The 13,228-nt window shown below is 36.1% G+C and overlaps 1 protein-coding gene across 1 annotated transcript; it reads right to left on the reverse strand.

The window, feature by feature from the left end:
• Positions 1–5,162: 5,162 nt before the first annotated feature.
• On the reverse strand, positions 5,163–7,471 carry LOC143912938 (uncharacterized). Its single transcript, XM_077432401.1, has 3 exons — positions 7,176–7,471; positions 6,809–7,111; positions 5,163–6,734 (listed from the first exon to the last, which is right to left on the reverse strand). The coding sequence occupies exons 1-3, from the start codon at positions 7,272–7,274 to the stop codon at positions 5,544–5,546; spliced, it is 1,593 nt and encodes a 530-aa protein (XP_077288527.1). The 5' UTR covers positions 7,275–7,471; the 3' UTR covers positions 5,163–5,543.
• Positions 7,472–13,228: the final 5,757 nt, after the last annotated feature.

Genomic DNA, 13,228 nt, shown 5'->3' on the forward strand with positions numbered 1-13,228 from the left:
CCGCTCTGGTAACTAAAAAACGTGATTTTTTGTGGCTCAATGTAATTTTCAACAATAACCATAGAACGGGAGATGTTTAAAATTGCTTTAAAAAGCTATTTTTTTCGAGAATTGCCTCTGCGAATCGTAAACGATGTAATAATTTAATTATGGGAAAAGCCGAAAAAAATTATTCGAGCTCCGCAAACGAATTTAAGTATGCGCTTTTTTTTCGTAAACTTATTTCATCATTGAAAAAAAATATAATCTTGAAAACTTTGAGAATCGCTACTAGAAAATATTTTGTAATTATGTATAACTAATACAGTGTTGAGAAAATTGAGAATAGAGTGTGAATTTTTCCAAATGATAAAACTGAAATACAACATTTAAAAGAAAAAAAAGTGTGTCCATTTGAAAACAAACTAAAAGCACTGCGCGAAAGATTCAATCGATCATTTTTCTTTTATATTATTTTGCAGAATATGTAGGTACATATGATTTGTCATCTTACAATTATTTTTTGTGAAAAGGTGCTACACATGTATTTATAAAAGTACGTGTAATATAAAATTCCAGCAAATGTAATATAATATAGCGAAAAAAATTAATAGTATGATTCGTGTTGTTACGAAAAATTGGTAAAACTGAAACGAAAAATAAAGCGGTATAAAGCATATGTATGTAGGTAGAATATTTGTCAGTGCTTAGGAAATTCCTATAACGGAGACGGTCGCGGTCGTTCCTTGCAAAACGCAGAGTTTACGTAAGCTTGGCGACCACTTCACCAGCGGGCCGAGTCGGCGGTCGCCCAGGTGCCCGGGTCGCCCAGTCGCCGTCGCCCAGTCGACGATCGCCCAGTTCGATGGGCGCCCAATTGACGCAGTGCCCGCCAGTCTCGTCGTCCAGTTGTCGCAGTGGCGAGTAACACTGGTCGACCGATCGTCCTGGGCGCCCAATCGTCGCGTACCGCCTGGGAGACAACTCCGCCCCTGGTAATGAAAACTTACCTTCACTTTTTTTTAAAAAAACTGCTCTATCCATATCTCGTCCCCTCTTTAAACTCTTCAATCATTCCTTTATATCTTCCTTTATACCCAACGAATGGAAAACTTCTAACATTATTCCTATCTACAAAAAGGGAAACAAATTAGAAGCCACTAATTATCGTCCTATCAGTCTTTCACCTCAATCTTCATACGCGGTTGAGATTCGCGAAGAGCTACGTCTGGACAGTATTACTACACGGATGTGAGACGTGGACTCTGAAAACCAAGATGATCAGCCGCATTGAAGCTTTTGAGATGTGGGTCTATAGGCGTATGCTGAAGATTCCGTGGACCAAAAAGATATCAAACGAAGCTGTCCTCGGCATGATGGGGAGAGGCAGGGAACTTGTTTCTGTCATCAAGCGGAGAAAGATGGAGTACCTCGGACACATGATACGGGGTCCAAAATACGAATTTCTCCGTTTGATAACCATGGGGAAAATAGAAGGAAAAAAATGGATTGGCAGAAAAAAGTTATCTTGGCTTCGAAACATGCGCATGTGGACCGATATGAGCGCCGAAGAGCTATTCCGAGCCGCTGAAGACCGATGCGAATATATTCAAATAATCGACGAGGTGGTCGCCAACGTCCGGATGCGGACAAGACATTAACAAGAAGAAGAAGTCTTTCACCCATTTTGCTAAAATGTTTTGAAAAAATCATCGCCTCTCAACTGACTAAATTTCTTGAGTCTTGTAACCTTTTATCTAAATACCAGCATGGTTTTATAAAAGGCCGATCAGTACTGAGTAACCTTTTAACCGTGCACAATGATTGGTCTCTCTTTCTTAATAATAATATACCCGTAGATGTCGTCTATCTTGACTTCGAAAAAGCCTTTGATAGAGTTCCTATCGATCGGCTTTTACTAAAAATCGAGTATATAGGTGTGAGAGGAAGGCTACTTGACTGGATCAGAGTGTTTTTAAAGTCTAGATACTTCTCGGTGAGGATTGGATCCTGCTCTTCAGAATCTCATCCCGTCCTTAGTGGTGTTCCCCAAGGCTCTGTTTTAGGGCCAATTCTTTTTTTAATTTTTATTAATGATATAGCAAATGACCTCACTTGTAAATATTCTATTTTCGCTGACGACATTAAACTTTATTGTCCTGCCAACTCAGATGGCTTCAATTTCTCTTCAAAGCGATTTGGACACAATTGTCACGTGGTCAAAAACTTGTCTTCTAACTTTAAATGTTAAGAAATGCTCTGCTCTCCACCTAGGAAAAAATAACCCAAATCTTTCCTACAAAATAAACAGCCTTTTCCTCAATTGCGTCCAATACCAATTAGACCTAGGTATCATCACCACTTGCGACCTAAAATGGTCCGCACATATAAATCATATTGTCAACAAAACTTACTCATTTTTGTATGTTATATAGCGGGTATTCAATTTTCTAAATTTAACTATTTTAACAAAAAACTTTCATCAGACCTAAACTTGAATACGCTTTTAACATATGGAATCCTCATTTTAAAAAGGATATTACATGTATTGAAAGGGTTCAAAGGAGAATTTCAAAGATTCCTTCTGAACTCAAATCACTTTCTTATAATGAAAGATTGAAAATAATGAATCTCACTACATTGGAGACGAGAAGAAATAGAGGTGACTTAATCGAAGTCTATAAAATTCTTAATAATCACTATAATTGTCATATGTCTAATTTTATTTCATTCAACATAAACACTCACCTCAGAGGTCACTCGCTTAGACTCCAAAAAGATAAATCTAATAAATTGATCAGAGATACATTATTTTCTAACAGAGTGGTTTCAGTTTGGAATAGTCTTCTCAACGATTTAGTTACCTCTATTAATATTAATATTTTTAAGAATAAACTTGATACTTTTTTTAAAACCAAAGGATTTTTGTGATTCTTCTTTCCCATAATCATATTTCTGTATTTTTATCTTTTTTTGTTTATATATATTTTTTTTTTCTTCTCTTATTTTATTTTATTTTAATATTGTTTTTTTAATGTATTTTAATTTTTCTCATTTTTTTATTGCATATATGTATGTATAATTTGTAAAATATGTTTTTTCAAACCCCTTGGGCCTATCGGCTTTGCCGCCTCCCCCAAGTATATTAAATAAATAAATAAATATCAAAACAAATTGGAAATTATTCAGAGAACTAGTAGAAGAAAACATTCGATTAAACATTCCCCTAAAAACTGAAGAGAACCTGAACGAAGCCGTAACTCATGTAACAGAAGTGATCCAAGAAGCAGCTCGCAGAGCGTCTCCGCTACTTAAAGAAGATCAAAAAAATATTGAAAATTTACCCCTATTTATAAAAGCCACAGATTACTCACTATGGAAGGCTACAAAAAAAATTAAACAACGACAGATACACATACCCCCCCATTAAATTAGAAAACGATAAATGGGCAAGAAACAATACTGACAAAGCCTTAGCATTTGCCAATCACTTAATAAAAATATTCGAATCATTTCCTGCCGCTTGTAAAGAAAATGAAAACGAAGAAAAAAATATTCTCTCAGAAGCACCACATCAGCTTGATATTCCAATTAAAAAAATATCCATAAGCGAAGTTAAGTCTATCATTGGAAACGAACTAAAAAAGCCCCAGGTATTGACATGATCACAGGCAGAATACTAAAGGAACTCCCGGAAAAAGGTATGAGAATTTTAACTTATATTTATAACACCATCATACGATTGGAATATTTTCCACAAAAATAGAAAATAGCCCAAATAATTCTCATACCAAAACCGGGAAAGGATCCACAAGAGGTAAAATCATACAGACCTATAAGCCTTCTATCTATATTATCTCAAGTATTCGAAAAACTTTTACTACTGAGAATAAGACCAATCCTCCAAAAACAAAAGGTAATTCCTAGTCACCAATTTGGTTTTTTACAAAAGCACGGAACTGTTGAACAAGTAGATCGCGTGGCGAACAAAATAAGCCTAAGCCTACATGAGAAGAAATACTGTTCGGCTCCCTTCCTAGACATTAGCCAAGCTTTCGACAAGGTCTGGCACACTGGGTTGCAATACAAACTCAAAAAGAGTCTGCCATACAATATATATCTAATACTGAAGTCATACCTGAAAGAAAGATACTTTCAAGTAAAATATCAGGATGCTGAATCAACAGTATGCGCAATCAAATCCAGAATGCCCCAAGGTAATGTACTAGGCCCTGTTTTGTATCTTATATATATACAGCAGACCTACCAACAACGAACAGATTGACCACTGCGACCTTTGCTGACGACACAATAGTGATGGCATCACACGAAGACCCGGAAATCGCCTCATCCTACTTGCAAGAAAACCTCAACCGAATCCAAGTGGTTGCAGATATGGAGAGTGCGGGCAAATGAACAAAAATCTGTCCATGTAACCTTCACAATGAGGAAGAAGACTTGTCCTCCAATAAAGTTGAACAACGCAGTGATCCCACAGGCAGAGGAGGCAAGATACCTGGACCGCAGGTTGATATGGCGGAAGCACATCTGGACAAAAAAGGAAGCAACTAAACTTCAAGTTCCGGAAACACTACTGGCTAATTGGAAGGAATTCAAAACTGACCACGGAGAACTAACTCTTGGATTATAAGGCCATCCTCAAACCAATATGGATGTACGGGATACAGCTATGGGGGTCAGCGAGCAAAACGAACGTCGAAATAATCCAAAGATTCCAGAACAAAATCCTGAGTATTATACTGGAGGCCTCCTGGTTTGTCCCGAACGACATAGTCCACCGAGATACGAGGATGACAATGGTCATTGAAGAGTCAAATTCTGCAGTCTCAAAATATAAAGAAAGTCTTAGGAACCACCCCAACAGTCTGGCCAGGGAGTTATTAGATAACAAGCCAATAAAAAGACCCAAGAGAGGTGATCCCTTGGACCAGTAACAGAGAGTGAATTGCCAATGGGCATTTCACCCACATGCTAGGTTTTATGGGTTTCTAGGATTGTATGATTAATATTCTATGTATTGTATGTTTAGTTCTAGGATTAAAAATGGAACGAAATGACAAAATGAACTGCTATTTATGTAAGATTGGAAACGAAAACGAAATAGGTTTTGTGAGGAATAGGAAAAGTGAGCTCTGCATTTTTTTCAAAAAAAAGGCCTCTGTATCTATGTAATTGAACATTTAATTATTTAATATATAATGGAGTATATAATTGAACTTACTTTTTAATATTATTCACTAAGTACACGGAAATTTATTTCAAACATTTCAATCTTTTAAATTATTACTATTCCTTTTGTAACTTTATTTAGAATACTAATAACATTTAAATAAACGCTATTAACATTTATGGTACACCTTAACATTACTTATGATTAGAGGTCGGAATCTGAAGGGGCCGGAAACGTGCCGCCTATTGTTCCATTGTTGTAAATCCTTTGTAAAAAAGGTTCGGCAAACCTTTAATAATGCATTTACAATCTTTGAACAATAAACAGCCCCTTTAGAATCCGTGCTCTACTTATGATACTGATACGGTAAATTTCAATTATCACATTTGTGTGGTTTTTCCCCTTTGTGCGTTTTCATGTGTGTATGAAGATTACTAATTTGTCTAAATGTTTTTAAGCAAACATCACATTTGTATGGCTTTTCCCCCGTGTGAGTTCTCATGTGTGTATGAAGATTATTACTTTGACTAAATGATTTTAAGCAAACATTACATTTGTGTGGTTTTTCCCCTCTGTGCCTTTTCACGTGTAAATTAAGATAACTTTTTACAGAAAATGATTTCAAACAAATATCGCATTTGTGTGGTTTTTCCCCTTTGTGCGTTTCCAGGTGCACACTAAGAGAATTTTTAAAAGTAAACGATTTTAAGCAAATATCACATTTGTGTGGCTTTTCCCCTGTGTGAGATTTCATGTGTTTATGAAGACCATCAATTCGACTAAATGATTTCAAGCAAGCCTTGCATTTGTGTGGTTTTTCCCGTGTGTGACATACCATGTGTGTAGCAAGATTATTTTTTAGAGCAAAGGATTTCAAACAAATATCACATTTGTATGGTTTTTCCCCTTTGTGTGTTTTCAGGTGTATACTAAGATAATTTTTTGCAGAAAATGATTTTAAGCAAAGATCACATTTGTGTGGCTTTTCCCCCGTGTGAGATCTCATGTGTATATGAAGACTATCAATTCGAATAAATGATTTTAAGCAAACCTCGCATTTGTGTATTTCCCCTGTGTGACATATCATGTGTTTATCAAGATTATTTTTTAGAGTATAGGATTTCAAACAAATATTACATTTGTATGGTTTTTCCCCGTTGTGTGTTTTCACGTGTATACTAAGATAACTTTTTACAGCAAATGATTTTAAACAAATATTACATTTGTATGGCTTTTCCCCCGTGTGAATTCCCATGTGTCTATGAAGATAACTAATTTGACTAAATGATTTTAAGCAAATATCACATTTGTGTGGCTTTTCCCCCGTGTGAGTTCTCATGTGTGCATGAAGATTATTCATTCGACTAAATGATTTTAAGCAAACCTCACATTTGTGTGGTTTTTTCCCCGTGTGACATCTCATGTGTTTACGTACACTATCTTTTTGAGTAAAGGATTTCAAACAAATATCACATTGGTAAATATTCGATAATGGAGACTTTTCCGATGGAACTCCAGTAACATCTGCCCCAAAATCACTCGAAATATCCTTTCCTACGTGTATCTGTAAAGTTAAACGAACGTTATACAATGAAAATGAATACAATACGTTTTTAACAAGATTAGAAGCGACTATACCGGAGATGTAATATTTTCCATCAAATAGATATTTTGTTTTGAAACGCTTCTTTCTAAGGCACTAGATTTGAAGTCATTCGCCTCGTCATTACAAACATTTGGTGACGAATCACCATCTGATTCATCCTTCCATATTAAATCTTCCAGTAAAACATTTTCCGTCTTCACATTCAAACTCTCATTCAACGTCAGCTTCGACGTTCCGTTGCTTTGAAGACAATCGTTTCGAAAACTGCTGAGCAATTCCAGAGTGTTGATACACGAGAGGCATATCGCATCTGGTAACCCGTCACCTCTTTTAACCTGCAAATGAGAGGGGCAGCGATGAATAGTTAATTTGGATGACAATAGGATAAAAGTAACTAACCTGCAGTCGACAAGAGGTTTGTATGAGCTGTGCCAGTGGATGAGGATTGTCGTGAATGGAGACAGTCGGAGCAGAACCAAGACAAAGCCTGCACTCCATCGCATTTACCAAGTCTTCTGTCAAAACTGAACACTTCTATTCAATGGTAACATGTAAATAGTTCGAATACTATTCACCGAATGCTATTCTACTAACGACCAGAAATCAGACGCCAAGACGTCTCTATGCACAAAAATATAATAACAGCATAGCCTGGTATTCGACATAAAATCTAACATGGCCACCCTCTCGGTATTGTCAGTGCAAAAAAAAACCGCTTAAATTTTTCGGGAATAACTTTTAATTAAACGCCTATAACATTATCTTTTTCACACTGTATGTCTGACCGCACTATGCGACCGTGCACTGCTGCGAATTTAATTAAAATTCAAAATTTAAGAATTTAATTTAAAAATGAAAGAAGATTATAATTTATTGAAAGAAGTTGTTTCTGCTTTGGCCGAAGAATATTGTGTGGCAATTTTAGAATCTCAAAATATTACATCGGGCACAACACTAGTATTATATAAATACAAACACAGCAGGCCTTACCGATCTGATGGAACTCCAGCGATGAATTATGTCTCTAGCAAACATCCTTTTGGCTTTTATAATACGTAAGATGAATACCATTTCTTTATATAATGGTACATATGACAAATTAATTGTTTTGCTATGTTCTACATACATATATTTATGTGGTTTCTATTGATAGTTCACTTTCAACTTTTTATTCAATAAATAAATAGATGTAATATGTGGTCATCTTGTTCGATATTAATACATATCAGATCTGCTTCGAATGTGAAAATTCATGTGCGTCATTATACATTTGCAATTTTGTTACGAAATCTCACAATTTAACCAAATATCAGGGTTGTAGAATAGCCGATACGCGCCGGTACGGCGTCCTGCTACCTATTATCAGCACCGGGTCGCGACCCGCCATAAAAATTTCAAAAATCAAAATAATTAGTATAAAATTTTAATTTTTTCGAAAAATTTGACCACTTTTGCAATATTTTTCACCCAAGTTCGATAAACAAGGAGCGCTGTCGTGGCTTTACATAGGTGAGGCACCAGATGTGTCTAGCGCATTTAAATATTGGTCCCCATTCATGGACCCATTAACAAAATAAATGGGCCCTGGACCTTTTTTCTTTTATGAGTATGACAGCTCAAACCATTGTTTAGGGTGGACGCTTAAGTGTTCTCAGGGGCGGCGACGAAGGATACATTCATCACTCGAAGATTGCTTTGAGGATGCATTTCTTGCAACATGAGCGCTAAATTAGCATCTAAGTTCGAAAGAGCAGCTTTTCGAAAAGATTTTAGATATTATGAATGGCAGCGTTAACACTAGCGGTAGATACCGCGTTATTTGACGGCGTGGAAACATACAGCGTGATCCAATTTTTCACCAATCCGCGAGCCACACGACGCCCCTCCATAGCTCAGGCAGTACCCCTAGGATTGCCTTGGGGGGATGTCGTCGATATTTCAGAGAGCGTGTCGCGAACATATTTACGACATTTGCTCGGCTCATTACTTTATTCAATTATCTTTCTATTTACCCGGCTTCGCTCGGTATTTGTAATATAAACCGCTTAAACATGGCCAATCTAATGTGGCAGCTCCCCAGGTACAAGGTGTGATACCGCTTCTTCTGTCATAACAAAATGCAGTGCATAACCATCACCTCATAACCACTTTATTGTTCAATTATCGTACTCTACTCATAACTGGTCATCTAAACACGCAACTTTTATTGTTCGCAGCACACCCACAACACAGCCTTCTACGAATCGAAACTCCAAGCGAGATGACATGACTAAACTACAAATATCAAAATGTCAATATTGAAGTACCTACCTAGTTCGTTTTGTGACCCTCATTTATTAAAAAATGTTGCTAATTTATTGAAAAATGTGATTTTCAGGAAAGAGTTGAAAAAAATAGAGCAATCTAAAAGGTTGGGCTGCGGAGCTGATGAGATATATATATACCATCATCCTCGACATTTCACGAACTGAGCTTTTTGGCCAACGTAGAAAAACCCGTGCTGACTATGGTAATCATCTTGATTATATTACTACTTTTAGAAAATAATTTATTTATTAGGTACTATTCGACCACATCAACTTTAGTCTCGGCCCGATGATCAAGAAGTATATAAAGGTAAAAATAAAAACCAAAGTAATATAAAAACTTTATTTATATTACTTATTATATAGTAAACATTTTACATAAACAAAAAAACAAATTATAATGAAATACAATAATAAAGGAGGTATGTAAAAAATAAATGATGACTAGATGATTATCTTTATGTGTGATGTTGTTTGATGTTTTATAAAAATTTTTGAAGCCAACCCTTCTGTTATTCGTATACCCGGATTGTATTTAATATTTTTAGGAATGTGGATAATTGGCGGACGTTTGGTAATGTGTGTTGATGGTTCCAACCCTTCTATTACTTGTATTTTGGGTGAATTGAAGCTAGTATTCTCGGGTATGTGGATAACATGTGGCGATGAGTTTGATAAAGATGTGAGAGATAATGAATTATTAATTTCAGTATAATACAAATTTTTCGTTTGAGCTTCATATATTATATTGTTTATGGCATGTGCTTTATCTAATTTTAGTTTCGGATTTAAGCCTTTTAAACTCTCAATCCAGGACGCACACATTAGATCGAAAGAAGTTTGGGAAGATTCAACAATGGGCCGAGACAGTATAGTGCATGCTTGTGCAAGCAGCTCATTTTTTTTGTTCGGCCTATTCTTTGTTATTTTCGGCATTGGACCTTCATCGTCATCATTAAGAGACGAATATATCAAAGACTCTTTTTGTACTACTTCATTTTGGTGTTGTTGAGAATAATCTTCCTGAAAAAAAAAAAAAATTTAATTTAAAATTTTTCAGATGCCAACAACAGATGCAGAATGAATCGAAATCGCAAATGAATTTGGAAAACTTTACAATTTCCCCAGATGCATTGGAAGTCTAGATGGCAAACACATTGAAATTATTAAACCTCGAATTTCAGGTCCCTCATACTACAATTATAAAGGCTTTTATAGCATTGTCCTCATGGCTTTGGTTAATGCGAGAAAAGAGTTCATCATGATTGATGTAGGAACAAACGGAAAAATCTAAGATGGTGGAGTTTTATTCTATACGAAATTTTGGGAACTCTATGAACAACGCAAATTAAATTTGCCAGAGCCATGTCCATTGCCCAACACCACTACGAATTTTCCATATGTATTAGTAGCTGATGATATTGCATTAGAAGAAGACAAAGACACAATAACTAGCCTTTCCACTTATTTTAATCGAAATGCTAAGTCAGATGCAAAAACAGTCAGAGACGAGTTTCGACAGTATTTCTTCGATGAGAAAAGAAGAACAGCCTTGTAACCTTGTAGACACCGTGGTATATAATTATCTATACCTATATAATTATCATTATTATTTACTTGTTTTTTTACTATACATATTTCTTTCTTGCTTTTTATTTTTTTACTATCTTTTTTATTCTTTTTTATGTATATTTGTATTGTATTGATTTTTTTAAATAAAATAATTTCATTTGTGATCCGTAATTATTATTTACCGTAATAATTTTTCATATTGCTATGCTACATTATATTTATATACATATATTCAAAGACATGGTTATATCTAGTCACCGGACCCAGAAGGTGACGCGTATTGTTCAAAGGTTGTAAATGCATTGTTAAAGGTTTGCGGAACCTTTTTTACAAAGGATTTACAACAATGTATAGCACTGTGACTATCCTACCTCTAGTTATATCGCACTATCATCGAAAATCACCATAAGCTAGGGTTGCCAAGTGTCATGGACAAAAAAAGAGAACATTTAACAAAAAAAATGTTTATTTTACAATTTTCTTTATAATTGTGCGGGAAAAGATTATATCTATAAGGCCGGTCATACCGTGAGTATGTACCATTTACCATGCACCCTCTTTTTTTGAAATTTCGACTTAAGATCTTTCGATTTTCGATCTTTGCGTTTTCGGTAATATCAGATTCCGGCTCGTCACGTAGACCCCCATAAGGCTAAGGTATCACAATAATTTTTAAAACAAATTTACACAAAAGTCCAATTATCTCAAAGGAAATATTATATGACTTATTCCACTTTCATAATAACCGGAATATACATATGTAGTTAGGAACTTAAAAAGTGCGCTTAAAAATTAATTGTTGAATTTAATCATCTTCATTCTCACTCAATTTCATCACCTCTGTTGCTATATTTATTTATACACTGCTAATTTGATTCAAAAGTTTCTTATTTTCTTTATAAAATTCTAAACTATCCCATGTACGCGTTCGATGAATGCCACGTTTTTTCTATATGTATCTAAAAAAACCACGTCCCACATTCACCGCTGTTTGATTTCGCCCTCATGCCATCTTCATGGTGTTTAATATTGTTTTCAGTCCATTGTCGAATTACTATCATCGGGCCGAGACTAAAGATGATGTGGTCGAATAGAGTACCTAATAAATAAATTATTTTCTAAAAGTAGTAATATAATCAAGATGATTACCATAGTCAGCACGGGTTATTCTACGTTGGCCAAAAAGCTCAGTTCGTGAAATGTCGAGGATGATGGTATATGTATATATCTCATCAGCTCCGCAGCCCGACCTTTTAGATTGCTCTATTTTTTTCAACTCTTTCCTGAAAATCACATTTTTCAATAAATTAGCAACATTTTTTAATAAATGAGGGTCACAAAACGAACTAGGTAGGTACTTCAATATTGACATTTTGATATTTGTAGTTTAGTCATGTCATCTCGCTTGGAGTTTCGATTCGTAGAAGGCTGTGTTGTGGGTGTGCTGCGAACAATAAAAGTTGCGTGTTTAGATGACCAGTTATGAGTAGAGTACGATAATTGAACAATAAAGTGGTTATGAGGTGATGGTTATGAACTGCATTTTGTTATGACAGAAGAAGCGGTATCACACCTTGTACCTGGGGAGCTGCCACATTAGATTGGCCATGTTTAAGCGGTTTATATTACAAATACCGAGCGAAGCCGGGTAAATAGAAAGATAATTGAATAAAGTAATGAGCCGAGCAAATGTCGTAAATATGTTCGCGACACGCTCTCTGAAATATCGACGACATCCCCCCAAGGCAATCCTAGGGGTACTGCCCGAGCTATGGAGGGGCGTCGTGTGGCTCGCGGATTGGTGAAAAATTGGATCACGCTGTATGTTTCCACGCCGTCAAATAACGCGGTATCTACCGCTAGTGTTAACGCTGCCAATGACTTTGACATTTTATCAACCAGTAAAGTTTTTAGAACTGCATATTTTATAGTTAAACATGGTAGACCATATTCTGATTGTTTTGATCCATTACTTTTACAAGAATTAAATGGATCGGAAATTAGCTATAGTTTGCATTCGCGTTATAGTACAATAAATATAATTGATTATGTCGGTCAAAACATGAAATCTCGGGTATGCGAAAAAATTAGAATTGAATTGAAAAAATTGTGCAAATTGTAGGCGGGGTACGATGTGTTGACCGTATCCCGGCCTAACGAAACACTGTTGTGTGGTTCAAAGATGGGGTCACCAATGTAGGCGGGGTAGCGATGTGTTGACAGCGCTGTTGGATGATCAGAAGGTTGCGTAGATCACGTCGGAGTAGTACCAATGTAGGCGGGTTACATGTGTGTTGACCGTATCCCGGCCTAACGAAACACTGTTGTGCTAGTTTTATAAAGTTTTATTGTTTGCCTATGGTTGTACAAAGGTATGGTATTTGTGGGCAAAAGTATGTCGTTCAGCGGTCTCTGGATATGGTAGAGTGTCGCTGGCTCAGCATTCAGCTATGTACGGAAGGTCTCTGGATACGGCAGTGTGTTGCTGGCTCGTCCGGCTGGTTGATCTTCCAAGTCCGCGTAGTGTAGTGGTGGCTGGTCAGGAGCTGTATGTTGACTGGTCTGCTGCTGTGT

This window comes from Arctopsyche grandis, chromosome 6 (assembly GCF_051622035.1).
Source record: "Arctopsyche grandis isolate Sample6627 chromosome 6, ASM5162203v2, whole genome shotgun sequence".
NCBI classification, from domain to species: domain Eukaryota; kingdom Metazoa; phylum Arthropoda; class Insecta; order Trichoptera; family Hydropsychidae; genus Arctopsyche; species Arctopsyche grandis.

Coding starts and splice junctions, on each gene's coding strand:
- LOC143912938 (XM_077432401.1), bottom strand. CDS start 7,274: ATGGAGTGCAGGCTTTGTCTTGGTTCTGCTCCGACTGTCTCCATTCAC. Junction 7,112..7,175: donor AAACCTCTTGTCGACTGCAG/GTTAGTTACTTT, acceptor TCTCATTTGCAG/GTTAAAAGAGGTGACGGGTT. Junction 6,735..6,808: donor TGGAAAATATTACATCTCCG/GTATAGTCGCTT, acceptor TTAACTTTACAG/ATACACGTAGGAAAGGATAT.